The sequence below is a fragment of the Propithecus coquereli genome, unplaced genomic scaffold (assembly GCF_000956105.1).
Source record: "Propithecus coquereli isolate 6110/MARCELLA unplaced genomic scaffold, Pcoq_1.0 Scaffold252, whole genome shotgun sequence".
Lineage (NCBI taxonomy): Eukaryota > Metazoa > Chordata > Mammalia > Primates > Indriidae > Propithecus > Propithecus coquereli.
The window spans coordinates 3,963,856-3,985,257 of NW_012148086.1; the positions used below are offsets into that span (position 1 = coordinate 3,963,856).

The following is a 21,402-nucleotide window of genomic DNA, read 5'->3' on the forward strand; positions in this document are numbered from 1 at the left end:
AAAAAAAAAATATACAGCATGCTATAAGGTTTGTGAATAGGAAAATGACTAAAATGAGCTTTTCACTCTCCAAGAAGGATAAGACAAATAAACATACAAATTCGCAGAATGAATACAAGTGCTGAGAAATGAAAAATAAAACATGTTGGGTGGAACACGGAGTGAGGATGCTTCAAGGAGGGGACCTATGTCTGAGCCATGAAGGGCGGGTGGGACCTGAGGAAGAAAGAGAAGGCATTTGGGTAGAAGGGAACAGACAGTGGGAGCACCAAGCCACAACCCATCCACCACATGCAGAAGGTAAGAAGCCAGATGGGGCAGGTGGACTGGGACCAGGATGCAGGCACATGGAAGGAACACAAGAGATTAGGGAGTAGAGAAAGGACCTGACCAGAGTAGTGGCCACTGTTTGCCACCAAATGGCAAGAGAAGGAGGGTGGCTCGAAAGCAGGGAGCTTGTGTGTGTTTAAGGTCAACTTATTACTGAGATGACTTAAACCAAAATATGACAGATTTCAGGTGTAAATAATTTTTACATTCTGGTTGAAATGAAACTAGAACTCCTACTTTAATTTCAGATAACTAAAAAGCACTTAGCTGTAATAAATGAAGTTCTGTTTTCCAAGTCACAGTTTCCCCACAAACTCAAACTTCTTTTTCTTTTCTTTTTTTTTTTTCTGTTTTTGGAGACAGAGTCTCGCTCTGGTGCCCTGAGTAGAGTGCAGTGGCATCACTGTTGCTCTCGGCAACCTCAAACTCCCAGGCTCAAGTGATCTTCCTGCCTCAGCCTCCTGAATAGCTGGGACTACAGGCGGTCACCACGATACCTGGCTAATTTTTCTATTTTTTGTAGAGACAAGGTTTCAGTCTTGCTCAGGAACTCCTGGGCTCAAGGAATCCTCCTGCCTCGGCCTCCCAGAGTGCTGGGATTACAGGCGTGAGCCACCGCGCCCAGCCAAACTCTTGAACTTTCATGTGACCACAACACACGTTCCTCACAGTGGCTAGTGCTCTTTCTTCCCAATTAGAGGAAGTGCTTGACAGGCTGGAAATACTAGAGTGCTCTGCATGTGGCAGGTGCTCATCTAACCTTTGCCAAATTAAATCCAGACGGTATTCAGCCTCCTTCCTGGGAGGAACAGCCTGAGCAGTGCAGGGTCCCACCCCCGAAAGCCTGAGTCCAGGGCTGCCCCTCACTGCAACAGAGGCACTGCCCTCAACAGGTGTCGGACTCCTAACCAAGGAGCATCTGTCTGTTCCCGCATGCTTGGTGGCTCAATGTGGCAGATTCTTCTCGAGTCAGCAGAGACGAGGGAGGGTCTTGAGGGCCGAGCTCCTCCAAAGTCCCTGGCTGTGAAGTCTCCAAAAGAAAACCTTCAAGGAGGGCGTCCTATTTCTGAGGGCAGCAAACATGCCATCCAACGCCCCTTCCCCCAACTGTCACTGACACAAACGGTCATGCAGGATAGCTCTCGACAGCTCCCAAGTGCCCACTCTCACAGGCAATAGCAGGCCTGCCTGCTGTCACCTCCTGGGTCCCCAAGTCCCAGGTCTGCCTCCCATGAGCTACATCAGGATCAGGGAAGTCACTTCAGCTCTCTGGCCTGTTTTCTTATCTATAAAAGTCTCAAACACAGACTACTTAGTAAGATTCTGTATAGCTTCTTGCAATTTAAAAAGCACGTGCACATATACTTGCATTTGCTCAAGAAGGCAAGGAACATGAGGAGAGCATCAGAACTTAGCCACTGGGCCTGTAATCCCAGCACTTTGGTAGGCCGAGGTGGGAGGACTGCTAGAGGCCAGGAGTTCAAGACCATCCTGGGCAACACAGCAAGACTGTCTCCACAAAAAGTTTAAACATTAGCCAGGCACGCTGGCGCACGCCTGTTGTCCCAGCTACTCGGGAGGCTTAGGTAGGAGGATCTCTTGAGCCCAGGAGTTCCAGGTTGCAGTGGCCTATAATGACGCCGCTGCACTCTAGCCAGGGCAACAGAGTGAGACCCTATCTCCAAAACAAAAACAAAAAACAAAAACCCTCAGCCATTGGGTTACCAGAGCTTACTCTAGCTCGCGAACTCTTTTGTCTGAGCGTGGTTCTGAACTGATTGGACCAGTTCCTCTCGTCCCCAGTCCCCTGCAGATGCCATTTCTACAGCTGCCCCCTGACTTCCACCTCAGCCAGGGAACAAGCCCAGCCCAGCCCATACACATGGCCACTCTTGGTCACCTCATTAGCCCCACCTTGTCTCTGCTGAGTGCTTGTCAAGGACTTGTACATCAGACAATAATCCAGGGAGCGGGCAGGACCAGCTCTGGTCTCCACACTGCATGGAGCTACACCCAGTCTCCAAGGCCACATAGGTGATACGCTAATGACCATGCACAGCATTATCCATGCAACCTTGATTATTCAATTCTGACACTAAAAATGCTTTGTAATTGCTATAAATATGAACTACAGGGCTATTAGTGACCCAGGTACACCAATGCATGGCCCTCCTTTTGGCTCACATTCTAACACAGCCAAACCGAGGAAAAGGCAGCTGCTCCCAGGCACCCTGTGACCATCCTGCCCTGAGGGTGCCTGGCGCTACTTTGAGGGGCAGATTTCCCCTTCCTAGCCACAGCATGCAGCTGAATGACTGCGCACAAGGCAGGGCCAGCCTGCACAGCCTCTACCACCCCCTCCAATGCTGCCCAAGAAACTGTCCTAACTTGTGGGTGTGATCCTTTCCGGAAAATCCCAAGAACGAGATTTCAAACCCAAATGTATGATTGCCCTGAATGTCCAAACAGGACATCTCATGTGGGGGAAACCTGTGAATGGACTGCTCACCTCCAGAGCCTTTAGCAAACAATTCTTGCTATCGGGCTAAGAAAAGTCTCCAAAAAGAGAGCATACAGGATGGGAGAGCTGGATTCTGGACCCTCCATCCACAAAGGCCTTGCTGAGACCGTGCCCAGGGAAGGCTTTTCCTTGTCCAGGACTCTGGACCTTCTATCCACACTGGCCTCACTCCAACCACGCCCAGGCCAGAGCACTGCCCACCACCATTCTGCCCCTAAAGCAAAAATCACAACGGGGTACTGAGATCCAGACCCGCTGATCGTACCACAAACTGTTTATACTGAAGCCAGTTAAGAATGGAGTTCTGTCTATGGCCATACCACCCTGAACACACCTGATCTTGTCTGATCTGAGAAGCTAAGCACGGTCAGGCCTGGTTAGTACTTGGATGGGAGAATGGGGTTCTATTTAGGTATTCCTCAGTTAAAGAAACCATATGTATGCATGCTCCATTACAGCAATGCTTTAGTCACAAGAGAGAAAATATTTTTTTTTTTTTTTTTTGAGACAGAGTCTTGCTTTGTTACCGGGGCTAGAGTGAGTGCTGTGCCATCAGCCTAGCTCACAGCAACCTCAAACTCCTGGGCTCAAGCGATTCTCCTGCCTCAGCCTCCCAAGTAGCTGGGACTACAGGTGCGAGCTACCACGCACGGCTAATTTTTTCTATTTTTAGTACAGACGGGTCTCACTCTTGCTCAGGCTGGTCTCGAACTCCTGCCCTCAAGTGATCTCCCGCCTCGGACTCCCAGAGTGCTAGGATTACAGGCGTGAGCCACCGCGCCTGGCCCTAGGATCGCAGGCCTACCTCAAGGTTCAACAGCCAAATAAAAACTTCTATTATTTTTCTTTTAGGCTTGACATCTTTAACAGTAGCGCCTGGCCCTAGGAATATTTCTAAAAAAATCTATTTTGGTTGGGCGCAGTGGCTCTCGCCTGTAATCCTAGCACTTTGGGAGACTGAAGCGGGAGGATCACTTGGGGCCGGGAGTTCGAGCCTGAGCAAGAGCAAGACCCCAACCCTACCAAAAAAAAAAAAAAGAAAAAGAAAGAGTAATTAGGTGGGTATGGTGGTGCATGCTTATACTCCCAGCTCAGCTACTTGGGAGGCTGAGGCAGGAGGACTGCTTGAGCCCAGGAGTTTGAGGTTGCAGTGAGCTGTGATGATGCCACTGTACTCTAGCCTAGGTGACAGAGTGAGACCCTGTTTCAAAAAAAAAAAAAAAAAACCACCTACAACAAAACCAATCTCTACTATTTTCTCTTTGTATGGGTGTGTAAATAAAACATCAAAAAAAACACCCAAGATTAGCAAAGAAAAGCTGCCTCAGCTCTGCCCTATGGAACCTGCTGATATTAGAATGATATTCACTGGGACTGTACGCTAGACCAAAGGTGGCCGCTCTATCAGGTAATTATGGAAAGGGCTATGGTGGATCGTCCAGTGGCCACATGATTTCCCTTTCCCATATGGCTGCCCGTGCCCCCCACCCCCACTGCCTTGCTCTGACTAACGTAATGGGTAGGGGTGGCAGTGTGTCATCTGGGCTTAGGCCTCCAAGTCCCCATAGCCTCTCTTTTCCCTGTCCGGAGATAACCTGAGGCCTTGTGTGGGAATCGCTCTGGCCTACTGGAGGATGCCAGGGCCCAGCAAACAGCCAGCACCAACTGCCAGATATGTCAGTGGACTCTACGGCCTTCAGCCTGGTCTGAGCCTCGGTTGCATGGGAGCCCACTGCAGGAGCCAGTAGGGGAGCCCCAGCCAACCCCCAGAATCATGAGAAATGCTACATTGGTACTGTTTTAAGTTACCAACTTTTGCAGTGGTTTGTTACACAAATGCTCACAGAAACCTGACTTTTACTGCATGAAAAGATTACATCCAAGATGCCTGTGACTACTCCCTTACACAGTCTTTCTGACATTCCTCAGAAAATGAGAGCACCTGGCTGGTCGCAGTGGTTCATGCCTGTAATCCCAACACTTTGGGAGGCCGAGGCAGGAGGATAACTTGAGAGCCTTGGAATTCACCAGCCTGGGCAACATAGCGAGACCTCATCTCTACTCCACCCCGCCAAAAAAAGGAGAGAGAAAAAAAATGAGACCACTTAGCACTCTGCCCAGATCTGCACATGATGGCGCACCTCATCGGCTCCCAGAATCACAACTAGCCAGGGAGGCTGGGAAGAACCAGGGTGGTCATCTGTGGTTACCTGTGGTCATCTGGTTGGGGCCTCACATGGGGCCAAGTATCAATCCCCTCTGTCCTCCAAGGCAGTAACTATGCAGCCCTACTTAGGGGAACATCGGCTCAGCTATGCAAAGCAGCTGCTACAGGGTTTTTAACTGGCACTAACCCTTTAGTAACCTGCTCCCTGCCACCCAGCTTCAGATCATGTGGAGGCTGAGCCACCCCTTTGACTTGCAAGGTGTGGCTCTTTCATTTCCTCAAAGGAAAAAGAGGCGGCCCTGGGGCAAGTGCTTGTGGCTATTTGTGCTCCAAGATGGAACTAGCTAAAATAATTCTCTTTTTCACTCTTGGTGTCTACTTTCCTGTGAAGGATTTTTTGATCTCTCTCCCCCTTCCTTTAATTGCTGACATTGAAAAAAAATTACTTTTGCTTAAAATACAACACAAAAGGATAATCATTAAAAATACTGTGCTCCAAAAGATGCCAAGATCCTCATTTAGAGTAGGCCTCTGTCCTCCCACCAGCTTCAGTTAGTTCATGTGCCTGCCATCCTGTCCTTGGCCTCTCCTGCTCTTGGGAGCCTGACTCCTCCACTGTATCCCCAAACTTGCTCTCCTTCTACCTGCTGAGGGGGGTCCACACTCCCACAGCATGTAACAAAACAAATGAATCCCCCTTGGCTTGATCTTGGAACCTCTCCATTTATTTCACAACATAAACTTTTGGTCTTTTCTTGCTGATTTGGCTCCTGGCCCCGAGTCCCTTCCCCATCACACCGCTGTCACCCTACTGAGCACCATGAGCACCGATGGGGCCCCTCAACTGTCTCTGCTCTTGCCTAAGACCAGACACGTGCTCTGGCCAGGACCCTTCCTACCCTTCACAGCTCAGCATAATGTACTGCTCATCAGAAGCTCAATGGGTTCTCTCCATATTCTAACTGACATTTAGCTTATTTAACCATCCTGCTAAGGATGACAGGGCAGGACTGTTTTTCCTCTCGCACAAAGCTGTCGAGAACTGCAAAATGTCATACTAGTGAAGGCACTGCTTCATGTTTCCTGTTGTTTTCAAAGGAGTTAATTTTATTTCCCTAACTAAACCATAAATGTAAAACCCTTAAGAGTAAAACACTGTGCTAAAGTTGGGAAAGGTACACTGAGCTGGTTTAGTTGATTTAACACAAAAAGCCACAATGCTCCTGACGTAGGAAGCTGACGATTATCGAGGGGTAACTTCAAAGCCCTGATCACTGATACCCTGTTAAGTAGGCCATGCACTTTAGGTATACAGTCAGCCGTCCTTATCCATGGGTTCTGTATCCGTGGATTCAACCATGGATTAAAAATACATGAAAAAAAAAATTATATCTGTACTGAAACATACGACCTTTTTTCTTCTCATTAAACAACACAGTATAACAACTATTTACATAGCATTTACATTGTATTAGGTATAATTAATCTAGAGTTGATTTAAAGACAGTATGTACATAGGTTATATGCAAAATACTACTCCATTTTATATAAGGGACTTGAGCATCTGAGGACTTCAGTATCCAAGAGGAGTACTGGAACCAATCTCTCAGGGATAACAAGGGATAACTGAATGTATTTTTTGATAAGTCATTCATAAATCAACTATGTAAAAGAATACTCAAAATGTGTTCCAAGCACCAAACTGTCATTACTTAAAATTTTGCCTTTTGAATTCCTCCAGGAAATAAATCACTTGAGCAGCACTGAAGAGTTGTGCAGATTTTTTAATACGGCTGTTCCTTGTCACGTGAGCACATCAGACCTCCATGTACTCACTATGAGGAGCCCCTGCACTGCAGCCGGCACACAATGGCTGGGAGGGTAACTTGGAGCAGGGCTCCTGCCCCAGGAAGAGCTCTAGGCCAGGACAGAACCGGCATACCATGATTTTTCAAGGTGCAGCCAAGGCAGTTTCAATACTACAGAGTGAAAAGGCCCAAGTTGCCCCATAATGGGACAGTATGTGTGTCTGTGCTTTTCCTCCACTTGGCTGGTTCACTCACAGAAAATATCAGCATGTTTCTTGAGCACGCAAGGAAGCAGCAGAATGATCCAGGCTGAAGAGAAGTGAGGCCAGACGCAGTGGTGAGGCCAACAGCCTGCACCTGTACCCTGAATCCACAGAGGCCCTCCCTCCTACAGCGACTATGTGTGCACACTTTAGGAGCTGACACGTGAAAGTCACAAGAAGAAAAACCAACAAGAAATGGACATCAGTTAACAAGAACAGGAAGGCAGGCTTTAGGAAGTGGGCAGAGGTCAAACAAGAAGGCACAGAGCAAGGCACAGAGCAGAGGAAGAGCCCTGAGGTACAGGGCAAGCTCTGGGAAAGCTGAACAGCCAGGCAGGCCCAGAAGGAAAGCAGGGCCAGCAAAGACCACCCCACAGCAGGTGCTGGAGGCACTGAGCGGAGGAGAATAGGCACCAGCTCCTTGCACCCCCTCAGGACCAACCCTGGGTCCTCCACAGCACGGACAGAACCTGGTGGATGCTTCAGAGGAACTAGATACCATGCTACAGTTGTGGGTGGGCACCTGTCCCTACAAAACAAAATGAGACCAACATCCAGACTGACAGGGGCTTAGCAGGTCTCAATTACCTGTTTGTCTTAAATATTAACAAGGATAATTTAGTTTTGACTGTGGTTTTTTTTTTTTTGAGACAGAGTCTTGCTCTGTTGCCCGGGCTAGAGTGCCGTGGCGTCAGCCTACCTCACAGCAACCTCAAACTCCTGGGCTCAAGCAATCCTTCTGCCTCAGCCTCCCGAGTAGCTGAGACTACAGGCATGCACCACCATGCCCGGCTAATTTTTTATATATATATATTTTTAGTTGTCCAGATCATTTCTTTCTATTTTTTTTTTTAGTAGAGACGGGGGTCTCGCTCTTGCTCAGGCTGGTCTCGAACTCCCGACCTTGAGCGATCCACCCGCCTCGGCCTCCCAGAGTGCTAGGATTATAGGCGTGAGCCACCGTGCCCAGCCTTGACTGTGTTTTTAAAACATAAATTAAAATGTTACCATTCGACATGACCCCAAAGTGCTGAACTCCTAATGAGGAGGGCTTCACACGCTGACAGTACAAGGCCACTGCCAAAGGCTCCTAAGAGGGATCAGTGAGGAGCACACATGACAGACCAGAACCATGACAAAAGTCTAGAAGACCAAACTTAGGAACAAAAAGGAGAAGAGGGATGGATGGGCCCAGTGCAGAGGCAGACCCCAAGCCAGGCTGTTAACTGGATACTGCTCTGGGGAATGGGCTTGGGGTAAAAAAGGGACTTGCAGCTCTTATTTGCTCAAATACTTTACCACAAATATAATTCTCATGATTAAACATTTTAAAAATAAAAGTTTCCTTTTAAAATAGAGATATAACAAGTAATTATAAAGTGTAAACCAGCCGGGCATAGTGGCTCACGCCCATAATCACAGCACTTTGGGAGGCCAAGGTGGGAGGATCACTTGAGGCCAAGAGTTCGAGACCAGCCTGAGCCAAGAATGAGACCCCGTCTCTACTAAAAATAGAAAAATTAGCCGAGCGTCCTGGTGTGCACATGTAGTCCCAGCTACTTGGAAAGAGGCAAGAGGATCGCCTGTGCTCAGGAGTTTGAGGTTGCAGTAAGCTATGATGACACCACTGTACTCTAGAGCCCAGGAGACAGAGCGAGACTCTGTCTCGAAAATAAAAGAAATAAAAAAAAAAGAAAATTAAATGCACAAATTTGAAGAAGACTATAGCATATTTTTCGAGGTAGAGAGGAAAGCATCCATATCTGAAACAATGAACACTACAGTGTTAAATATAATACCAGGGATGTCACACTAGCCAGGGAACTACTACATCAGTTTCTAGAACTCCTATAATTTAAGAATATCCCAAACTACAACCCAGAATCCTTTTAAAGAAAAAAGATTGACAGTCCTGACTACACAAAAATGTAAAACAGTATAGCAAAAACTACAAAACAAAGATAACTAAATAAACTGAAAATATCTGCCACACATCTAAGTCAATGGCTCAACATCCCTACAAAAATAACTCCTACAAATAAGGAAAAGACAAAACTCAATAGGGAATGGACAAATTATATAAAGTTTCTCTCCTGCTGCTTCATTTTTCAAGTCTTAAAATGCTCCTTACCGGTTCTTCACAGCATTTTTTCCTGGGCCTGGCTGTCCACATAGAAGTTGTTGGGAAACAGATCACTCTCTGAACTACCCCACATACCTACAAGGAGGTCTCCAAGGAGAATAAAAATTTTCCTTGTAAGTCTCATTTAAAAGAATTATAGTATGATCTCAAAGACTGTTAGATATCTGATAAGCGACTTCTATCTAGAATATACAATGGGCCAGGTGCGGTGGCTCGTGCCCATAATCCTAATACTCTGGGAGGCCTAGGTGGGAGGATTGCTTGAGCCCAGGAGTCTGGGACCAGCCTAGGCAACAAAGCAAGATTCCACCTCTACAAAAAATAGAAAAATTAGCCCAGTGTGGTAGTGCACACCTATAGTGCCAGCTACTCGGGAGGCGGAGGCAGGAAGATCACTTGAGCCCAGGAGTCTGAGGCTGCACCAAGCTATGATCGAGCCACTGCACTCTAGCCTGAGAGACAGAGAGAGAGACCTTGTCTCAAATTAAAAAAAAAAAAAAAATATATATATATATGTATATAATATATATATAAAAACCAAATGTAAAAAGGCAGCTTTAAGACAACTGCAAATATTTGAATATAGACTGAGAATTAGATTCTATCAGAATTATCCTGTTAATTTTGTTAAGTATGATTATGAAACCATTTCCTTATCAGTTAGGTACATTGATGCATTAATGCCAGAACTGACAAAGGTCTGTAATATGCCTTAAAATATTCCAGTGGCCCATCCCAACCCAAAACAAATCAACAAACAACAACAACAAAAAAAACAAGTGGGGCAGGGAATAGATTTTTTCAAAAATTGTAAAATGTGGACAGCTATTGAAATTGGGTGATGGATCTCCTCATGAGGGTCATTTTCTACTCTTCTCTCCACTGTTATACATGCTTGAAATAATGATAATAAAATAATATTAATAAAACTATTATTTATAACAATAAAAAGTTTAAAAATGATCATAGGGAAGCAGTGTAGAAGGGAGGAAGGAGAAAGGCTGAGTTTGTTCCATTTCTCCTGGATATGAAAAGTTCATTCTTGCAGCCCCTATAAGCTCTCTGAAAATGACTACAGAATCTGACCTCAGGACATTTCTGATGTTTAAGTTGGAGATAAGAGAGATGATCAATCTAAATCTAACAGCACTTTTAATTTTATTATCTCTACCTAAATTATGTGTTCTAAAACAAGAGCACAAATAAAGTGACCTATCTCCAAGACTGTGGATGCTAATCTTTTGTGAGTCACAGATGCCTTTGAAAATCTGACGGAAGGTATAGATCATCTCTCCTCAAAATGTGCACACATCAGATATTGGGCTTAATCCCACTTGAAGAGGACCCACCTCACCATCTAGGATGGCAGAGGAGGGGTGACAACCAGGATTGCTGGAAGGGACATCCACTGATTTAGCCATCTTGCCCCTTCCCCTCTACAAGCTGGGAGGGCAGAGCATGTGTGTGATTCCCATGCTGTGTTCCCTGAAGATTACTGGCAACAGAAACAGGGATAAAAACACAAAGCCACCATGCCCCCACAAAAATGCTATTCAAAAGCTTCCAGCAGGAGCAGCTATGACGATGTCAGACCAGTGCCCACAGCACTGTGGCCACACAGCTCACGGTGTGCACCTCTCACCTACAAAGCATTCACAGGACAAAACCTTCACAAGAAGCCCTGAGTCCAGGTCTTCACTGTTCATACACAACGCATTGTCATTCAGAAGCTATTGTCTCCTAATCCAAACATAACTTAAAATAACTTGGTTGGTTCCACAAGGAGATTAAGTTAGAGAAAAGGCACGCAAAGGAATAGGCCTGGGCACAGATGACAGGTCTTGATTCTGAAACTCTGTGCTAAGTTTTATTCCAGAATAATCTGCAGTGACAGTCTTCAGAAACGTGCAACACAACAAAAGCAGGGGCCATTTTCACATAGCACTTCTTTCTGGGCAATTTGTTTATAGACTAGAAAAATAAACCACAAGATCTCTTACAGGAAACCAGGTCTCACCTGGCTCAAGGAGCAATGCAGCTCCCAGACTGTCACGGAAATGGAAGGGCTGGGCTAGATACCCCTCCACTGCTGAGCAAGGAGGCTGAGACCAAAAGGTGGCATTCCTGATAAAATGGGACCTGGAAGCCGAGCAGTCACAGGAATGTATCCATTTTTAAATGTCACTAACATTTGAAGGGAGAGCTTATTCACAGGGGCCTAAGGGAAGCAGACTGCCTTTTGGTGATAAGATCCCAAGATTCAAGAGTAGGAAAAAGGCCAAATTGCAATGTTGGCCGAGCACTCCCTCTGTGCAGATGCTGCCCACCCTGCCCATATCATCTCATTTAATTTTCCCAACAATCCTACAGATAAGGCACAGGAAGTTAGGAACTCTGGGATCTATCCTCTTATTACTATCCTATGCTGCCTTCCCAACTCCTGCATTAGGTCGGCTGCCTGCCCTGAAAATTAAGAGATAGTTATCAAAACCTATACATAATCATTGGCCAAAAACAGAATAAAGAAATTCCATCAATAGGCACGGCTTATATCATCAAACATATGGAGAAAAGGTTAGGAAGAACCCTTACAGGTAACACAGAGAAATTCGAAAGAAACAGGAGAAAAACAGGAACATAATGATCTAGACAGCCGTTTATACAGAAATTACATGAGGTGACTTCAAAGCATGTCAAATATAAAAGTGTCTGCTTGGGACAGTCGGGATGGAGGAGCTTCCTGAGCTCTGTTCTTTTCCACGCACGTCTGTTCATTCTTTCTTCAGAGGCTTCATCCTGAAGCAGCCCTTGGGTAGATCCTGGAGCGTCATCCACGTGCTGCTTCACGTCCTTGCAGGGTTAAGCACTGTGTCTGTTGCTGGACACCAAGCAAGGTGACTGTGGTTTCTGCTGGGGCCACCCTGGGTCTGATGCAGATGACTTGGTGTTCGGTGCAAGGCTCCAGCTGCCTGCCTGCTTGCCGACTCCTCAAGTTGCGCGCACTTACCTGGCAGCCAGTCAGCATCAGACCAACACACCAACATGAGGTGGACCCACGGCCCTGCGAGCCTTACCTTATGTACACTTTTGGGGTTTTCCAGCCAAGCACAGTACATCTCCTCCACATAGTTCGAACTAGTCCCACTCAGAAAGGGTTCGGCAGCAACTGGTGCAGAATAGCACCGAATCTGTTGAAATGTCCTAGCTGCTGCTGGTCTGTTTTGTGAAAATGTCTTAACAGTCTGGGAAGCCGTCAAAGGCCTCAATTTAGCAGCACAAGTCCTTAAATGAAACATTTTTGTCCTTAAGTCTTTCACGACTGCCTGTACAAAAAAACAAGAAAGAAAAGTTTTTTAAAAAGAGCATTTTCAGCTTTGCACAGTGGCAGTATCGTAGCCAATGAGGTTTATCCAAGGTGCGATTATTGCTAATTAAAAAGAGCATTTTAGGAGATAAGGCTACTAGGAAAAAAAAAACTTGCCCAACTCTGATGGTTGAAGAGAAAGATTCTGGTCTGTAAATGCATCTGCAACACTGTGCTACCTGCTAGGTGCCACTAGTTCATGTGCCTGAGAGCATGACAGAGCCATGACTATGTCAAACTGACAGGATGCCTGTGCTAGCCCAGGGAAGGTTGGTGCACAGTTGTAGATGTTACCATCTTCACTTAAATGTTCAAATCAAGGCTGGATGTGGGGGCTCACCCCTGTAATCCTAGCACCTTGGGAGGCCGAGGTGGAAAGATCGCTTGAGAGCCAGGAGCTTGAGACCAGCCTGGGTCCCTATTCCATCTCTACAAAGAAATTTTAAAAAATATATAGTTTAAGGGATGAGACAATTACAGACATCTGATGTTCTAATTATATACCTTATATAAAGCAATTACAAAAGGCAAAAGGGATTAATTAATTTAGGAATAGGATTAATTGCAGAATGAGAAAATCATTTTCTAATCAATCCAGAAACTATTTTTTTTTTTTGAGACAGAGTCTCACTGTGTTGCCCAGGGTAGAGTGCCGTGGCATTAGCCTAGCTCACAGCAACCTCAAACTCCTGGGCTCAAGCAATCCTTCTGCCTCAGCCTCCTGGGTAGCTGGGACTACAGGCATACGCCACCATGCCCGGCTAATTTTTTCTATATATTTTTAGTTGTCCGATTAATTTCTTTCTGCTTTTAGTAGAGACGGGGGTCTCGCTCTTGCTCAGGCTGGTTTCGAACTCCTGAGCTCAAACAATCCGCCTGCCTCAGCCTCCCAGAGTGCTAGGATTACAGGCCAATCCAGAAACTATTGAGCACCTGTTGTACTCATAGTATTCTAGAAAATACAGAGAATTAAAAAAAATACCTTGCTTAGCCTAAAATAATTTACCCTTAAGCAGAGGAGAAACAAATATAAAAAAATATTACAGAGAAAGCACTGAGTGCTTGAGAGGCACAGAACATGCCAACAAACCCCCTGGGAGGACAGGTGGGGGCATTTCAGGGCAGGAAGGACGTGGATGTGAAGGAAGGAAGAGGAGGTACTGCGTGTGGAAGGACCCACAGGAGGAAAGAGAGATGGGAAGAGCCAGAACCTTCTGGTGCTAGGAAGGAAGACTGAGGAAAAAGCTAGGCAGGGGCCTCATCCAGGGTCCTGCCCACCACCTCTGGCACTCATCCCCCTTTTATGAGCCACGGGGAGCCAAGTCTGACCAAGAGAGCACGTGAGTTCCACAAAGATTGAAAAGAAGAGCACCTGGAGCAGTTGTTCAGTAACACCTGCCTGTGTTAGTGAAGCAAGTGTCCTGGATGGTGAGCTACTCCACACGTCTGACTTGTGCCTAACCCACACGCTCCCTGGAAGGTAGATCTGCTTTATGGCCTCAGTTTCTGTTCTGTTTCACCCACGGTCACAGGGCTGCTAGTAGCCAAGATCCCAAGCCAATCTTCCTGATGGCACAAGGACACTGCCTGTGAAAAAAAGGTGCTTGCTGGCCTGATGCTTAGTTGATAATGAATGTGCCTCAAAGCAGGTGGCCTGGTTGTAAAGCTGGAATTATGTCCCATGTCCACAACTACCTGAAGAAAATCCAAGCTCTGAAACATGCTGTGAATTACCCAGAAATAAATGTAACATAAAAATATCTTCTATATTGTGCATTAGAACCTTCCTCTTGGTCCAAATATGTACAGAATACACCTAAGAAAGACTGACAGAGAGGGGTCAGAGTGTCCTGCGTTCTTTTCTGTCCTGCTCCACCAACAAGAAAAGATAGGCCAGCAAAAGGGGGGAAAAAGCAGAACAGATTCTTTAGAAACAAACTAAACAACTAACAAAAACTTGCTCCTTACAAATTAAGGTGAACAAGCAATATATTCTAGATATAACTATAGAATGCAGTCTTAATCCCTGGGTTTTCTTTTATTTTAGAAATCAAGTTTTAAGTTAATTTAGTAGTTTTTCCTACTTGCTTCTATACTCCAAATTTTTCTACTAAGCAATTTAAGGCAAAGAGCTCTATTGATGGCAAAAATAATACCACTGTTGCATTTGATGCTAATTTTTATTACACAGGTCCAAAGGAAAACATTCATTTTTTTCCTCTGATGGCATTATCTATGCAGCATGAAACACCCAGTTGAATCTGAGTTGGATTTTTCTCCTAAAATACAACAGCAGCACCTCATTAACTATTATTACTCAGTTGCTGCAAAAGCCCAATTAACAGGCACCGCACTAACAATCATAAAACCATTTCATCTGTTCTTCCCAAAGTGGTCCTTTCAATATACTGTTTAGTAAATCATGATGTTAAGTTATCTGCAGCCACTGAATTTGACAAATAGTTTAGTGCTGCCCAACACAGTTACCAGCATAGCTAGAGATTTCTAAACTTCCCTTAAGATGACTCATCGGAAAAGCTGCCCTTCAGCAGATGGCTCCACATGCCCCTGTGCCCAGGAATGGCCAGGACAGCTGTCTGCTGTTCACACTCTGACAGACCCACAGAGCTGGCACTAACTTACATTTGCACTTCAGTAAAAAGCCCATCCTTAACCTTTCTCTCTTACATGATGTCGTAAGAAAGTATTAAAATACAAAAAGAAAGAAAGCTGCTGGCCAGTCAACATTAGGTCTTGAAATCCAATTCTAGAGTTCTTTAACTGATACTAAGTGAACTTTAATACATCATTTGGTAGAGACATTCAATTGTTCAAATACTTTTCACGAAAGCTTTGGGCTGTTCAAAAACTCCAAGTGTTTTCATTTTTGGAATATTTCTATTTGACAAAGGTACCAAGTCCATTCAGTGGGGAAAGAATAGTCTCTTCAACTGATGGTACTAGGACACCAGAGTTCCATGTGCAAAGGAATGAAGTCGGACTCCTACTGTACAATCATATACAAAAATTAACTCAAAATGGATTACAGACCTAAATGTAAGAACTCACAGGGCACAGTGGCTCACACCTGTAATCCCAGCAACTTTGGGAGACTGAAGAGGGAGGATCGCTTGAGCCCAGGAGTTCAAGATCAGCCTGGGCAACAGAGCAAGAGCCTGTCTCTTAAGAAAAAAAAAAAAAAAGGCATGATAACATGCACCTGTACTCCTAGCTACTTGGGAGGCCTAGGCAGGGGGATTGCTTGAGTCTCGGAGTTCAAGGCTATAATGAGCTATGATGGCACCACTGCACTCCAGCCTGGGCAACAGAGAATCTGTCTCAAAAGGAACTTGTATACAGTATAAAGAACTCATAACTCAATAATAAAAACACAACCCAATCAAAAAATAGGCAAAGGATATGAATAGACATTTCTCCAAGGAAAATATACAAATAGCCAATAAACACATAAAAAGATGGTCAACATCGTTAGTCATTAGGGAAACACAAATCAAAACTACAAGGAGATACCTCTTCACACTCACTACGTGCAATCAAAAAGAAAACAACAAGTGTTGACAAAGATGTGGAGAATTTGGAACCCTCATACATTTCTAGTGTGAATGTAAAATGGTGCAGCCACTTTGGAAAACAGTGTGGCAGTCACTCAAAGGGGTAAACACAGAATTACCATGTGATCCATCAATTCTATTTCTAGGTACATAACCAAGAGAAATAAAACATATGTCCACACAAAAATGTGTACACAAACGTTCATAGCAGCATCATTCATAAAAGCGAAAAATAGGAACAACCCAAACGTCCATCAACTGATGAATAGATAAACAAAATCTGTTACAGTCACACAATGTAATAGTATTCTGCAATAAAAACAAATGAAGTACTGACACATGCTACAACAAGGATGAACCTAGAAAACATGCTCTGTGAAAGAAGTCAGACATAAAAGACCCACATTATGATTCCATTTATATGAAATGTCCTCATGTGGAAAAAACAAAACTGTTTTTCCTCCGCTCTAACATCACAATAATCAATACAGAAGACCTCTGTGACCAAACATGGGGGTATTCCTCCCCACCAATAAGCAATCAATTCTGCAGAAGACAGCAGCTGGTATCCTCCAATTCAATTCTGACACTGTCTACCTGGAGACAGCGTGGGTGTTCTTCCTTCCCATGCATACCACCCTCCAGGAACCTCCACAGGCACAAGCTACCCAGCTCTCTGTACCGTGTCCTCTTGGGCCTTTTACAGAGACTCCACTGGATAGGCATGACTGACGCATGAACAACAATGTAGAAATCTGATTAGACAAAAAGGGTATGATCTAATATCAACAGACTGAGTGGGGAAACCTAGCAAGGCCTGTCAGTTCAGATTCTTCTTGGCCTCCCTGAGGCATTCCTTCCTCCCAGGTATGAGTCACCACCCCTGAGATGGGGGTCTTGTGACCTATAATCAGACAAGGTCATTTTTTTATTGCCAGCTCCAAGACAAAAAGGTGGAGGAAGATCTGAGCCTATTTTTAGTTTCTATGGCCTGCCTTGCGGAGAAAAAGGAGCAGGTGAAAGGAGGGCAGGAGGCCTACGTCTGCGGCCTAAAGTGCCCCAACATTATAACAGAAGACTCTTTTACCTTTATCACCCCGATACTGTTCCAAAGCTGCTTCAGGAACTATGGACAAAAGTTAATATTTTAACAAAAGATAATGCTTACTGTTTTTGCTGTTTAGGAAATAATAAGGACTATGGGAGTTATGAGCCTGGAACCATGGATATATATATATATATATATATATATATATAAAATATCACAGTCCAGAATAGGCAAATCTATACAGACATAGAGTGGATTAGTGGTTGCCTGGGGCTGGGGAAGGGGAGAACATGAGGAGTGACTCTTAATGGATGTGGGGGTTTCTTTGGGGATGGAGGGACGAAAATGCTCTAAAACTAGATTGCGCTGATGATTTTACAACACTCTAATATACTGAAAAACATTCAGCTGTATAATTTATTTCTCTCTCTCTCTCTATATATATATATTTACGAGCAGTTTACCCTGACAGGCAGCTGTATAATTTAAAAGGATGAACTGTAGGGCATGTGAATTATGTCTCAATAAAGTTGTTTTAAAAAAAATTATGTCTAAGAGAAAATAAAAGTGAATCCATCATTATCAATAAAATACACAAAATGACAAAGTTGTAACCATTAATTTCAAGATGCAAGAATAAACCTAGACATTTGGAAAAAATCAAGACATAAAAAGAAAAAAAAGTAAACACCAAAGGAAAATTTGTTTTCCAGTGTTAAATGCCCTGCCCTTAGGAAATGATATACTTAAGTATGATTTTTGTCTGAACTATGAAGCCCTTAAGGTCTGTGCCTAGAATTTCCCCAGTGGGGCAGAAAACACCCTACCCCAGGGCCACCTCTAAGTTCCTACAAACAGAATGAGGGAAATAAACTGACTACTGACGCCTATCAACACAACAGGCAAAGCAGACGGATAATTAAAAGGCCAAAATAGCCTGTGCAGTTTCTGGGCAAATGAGTCTTTGAGGGGAAAAAAGCATGTATCATTAAGTTACCATTACTTATGTGTGTTGGCTGGCAACCATTTTAAAGGACACCTCATTTTGAAAACATTTTCCATTTTCTTTTTTTTTCGGTTTTGGACTCATGATGAATCAAGAACACAATGCTTGCTGCCTGACACATACCTATGGCTGTTATTTCATGCCTGCAATTATTTTAGTTTTAGTAGTAATACGAAGAATATATGTAGAGAGAGTACAGGTATCAATTCTCCTTTATTGGCTGAGAATCTCAAAGAATTTCACATCTTTCACTGGTGACACCTCATTAAACATAAGCTGAGGGATAGGGAGGTAGTGAGGATTACTTTTAAACTGCAAAGGTATTTTGTCATTGCTAGATGAAAACAACTGTTGAGCCTGCAGGCACAGAGGTGTTGACAGAGTGTGACACTAACTCACTGTGTGAAACTTGAGCATACCACTTAATCTGTGCTCAGTCTCCTGGGCCACAAAGTGGAGACAGCAATTACTCCTAATTCCTTCATAATGTCTTCCTATAATTACGAAACAAACATGAAAGCATTTGCAAACCTAAAAATATTTTGTAATGACGAAAGAATTACAATTTAACAGGGAAAAAAAGGTCAACTAGTGATATCTCTAAAAAGTTCAAGTTCCCAAGACAAACCTAAACACATTAGCTAATTTGCAGTAGCGGTCACCGTTAACTTCTGAAACATGAGTAGGCTGTCTCCATCATTTAGCACGGAAGCCCACTTAGCTCATAAACCATGGGCCTTCACCACAGAAGGGCACTAATCTGAGGTTAGATCCCTGAGTAAGCTTCACCATACAGGTCTGAAGACTGTTCTGCTCCTTCCCTAGATGTGGCCCCACAGCATCAGAGGTGCCCATGACTGCACTGGTATGAAGAGGTTGACTGGTGAGGGTGCAGGTAAACAGGCACTTTTTAAAGGTGTTGATAGAGTGTAAATTATTAAATCTTCATGGAAAGCAAGGCGATTCATCAACATGCTATTAAAGCACATATAGGACTTCTGGTTCTTGCTAAATTTAGCTAAAAACATGAGAGATTACATTAAAAGCAAAACAGAAGATGACTCTGAAAGGTGGAGAGAAGGAAGCAGACTGGCTAGGGACCTCAAGACCCAAAGAAAGAGTATTGAATTCTCAGTTTTCTTTTCGCTTCATATGTCCCAGACTAGGTACCAGAGAAGCCTGCAACCTAGAAATGTCAACAGGTGTAGACAAAAAAAAAAAAAAAACCTCCACAACAAAAGTTTGCTCTCTCTAGCCAAAGAACCAGGAAAAAGGCAGTAAGATGGAAAACTTTTAAACAATTGCTCTACTGCAGCCAAACTCCACAGAAAACACTGCGGCCCCACCCTCACTCCATTCAGGTGACATCAGAGTAAAGACTGTGGACTTTCATCCCCACCTGGTGATAACAAGCCCTCCCCACCTCCCTCCTCCACAACAATGTCAGTGGAGACCAGGTGAGGAGGCTGGATTCCAACCCCACCCAGCAGTAAAGAGGCAGCACTCCTCCCTTCCCAGGCCTATCACCAAGGCCTAATGGGGAGCTCTTATGTCCATGAAGCAGTAACAAGGAGCCCCTCCCAGGAACAAAGAGGCAGCAGTAGTCAGAGGAAGTCTGTTCTGCTCTGTTTAAAGACTTAACTAAGATCAAGAGTCTCATAACATAACACCCTGGTTGCAGTCAAAGATCACTCCTCACATCAAGAACCAGAATGATCTCAAAGAAAAGAAGACAATTTGTAGACACTAAGACCAAAATGATACAGATGTTAGAGTTATCTGATAAGCATTCCAAAAGAGCAATCATCAAAATGCTTCCATGAGCAACCATGAACAGGCCTGAAACAAATGAAAAATGAAAAATTTCAGCAAAGAAAAAGAAGACAGAAAGAACAAAATATAAATTTCGGAACTGAAAAATGCAATAACCAAAATAAAAAACTTGATGGATGGGTTAAATAAAATAATGGAGAGGACAGAGAAAATCAGTGAACTTGAAGATAGAACAAAAGAAATTACCCAGTCTGGAAAACAGACTGAAAAAAAAAATGAACAAAGTCTTAGGGAAACGTGGAATTACCACAAAAAAATCTAATATTCATGTCATTGGCATACCAGAAGATGACAGAGGGAAGGGCTGAAAAAGTACTCAAAGAAATAACAGCTGAAAGTTTCCCAAATTTAGCAAAAGGTAGAACTTACAGATTCAAGAAGCTAACTCCAAGCAGAATAAACCCAAAGAAATGCACACTAAGACACATAATAAACAAAGAAAAAACCTTGAGGGCAGCCAGAGAGAAAAGATGCATTATATACAAGAAAAAAACCAAAAAACTCTTGAACAACATCATATTTCTCATCAGAAACTATGGGAGGCCAGGAGGAATTGGCGTAACATTTTTCATTTTTCAAGTGCCAAAGGAAAAGAAGTGTTAACCCAGAATCATATATCCAGCAATGATATCAAATGAAAGGGGAATCAAGACATTCTCAGATGAAGAAAAACTAAGGGAATTTGTAGCCAGATTTATCCTAAATGAATAGCTAACGGAAGTTCTCTAAACAGAAAGGGAATGATAAACGAAGGAATCTTGGAACATCAATGAAGGAAGAAATAACAGAAAGAACAAATACATGGGTACATATAATTTCCTTATCATAAGTCTCCTAAATTATGCTTAATGGCTGAAGCAAAAATTATAACATGTCCAATGTAGTTCTAAATGTACGTAGGAAGTTAAGACAATTTTAAATGGGGGAGGGTAGCTGGGCATGGTGGTACATGTCTACAGTCCCAGCTACTCAGGATAAGGTGAGAGGATCACAGTAGCCCAGAAGTTTGAGGCCATAGTGTGCTATAATCGTGGCTGTGAATAGCCACTGCATTCCAGCCTAGACAACATAGCAAGACCCCATCTCTAAAAATTACTTAATTAATTAAATGGAGAAGGGCAAAGGGATGTTAAGGGAGATAATGTTTCTACGCTTTACTCAAACTGAAAAAATGATGGTATGAGTAAACTAGTAAGCTATATCTATATAATGTAATACCTAGACAACTACTAAAAAAATCTATACAAAGATATACTAAAAACACCATACATAAAAATAAAATTTTAAATATGTTCATCTAACCCACAGGAAGTCAGGAAAAAGAAAGCAGAAAAATTAAAAGCAGAA

General features: G+C 43.7%; 1 protein-coding gene across 1 annotated transcript in view; it reads right to left on the reverse strand.

The window, feature by feature from the left end:
* The window catches only part of OGDH (oxoglutarate (alpha-ketoglutarate) dehydrogenase (lipoamide)), an 89,069-nt gene that overhangs the window by 60,100 nt on the left and 7,567 nt on the right, over positions 1-21,402 (reverse strand). Inside the window, exon 2 of the mRNA XM_012646935.1 lies at positions 12,307-12,555. Within this exon, the coding sequence (XP_012502389.1) occupies positions 12,307-12,528 (222 nt within the window). The 5' untranslated portion in view covers positions 12,529-12,555. The remainder of the gene's footprint in view (positions 1-12,306; positions 12,556-21,402) is intronic.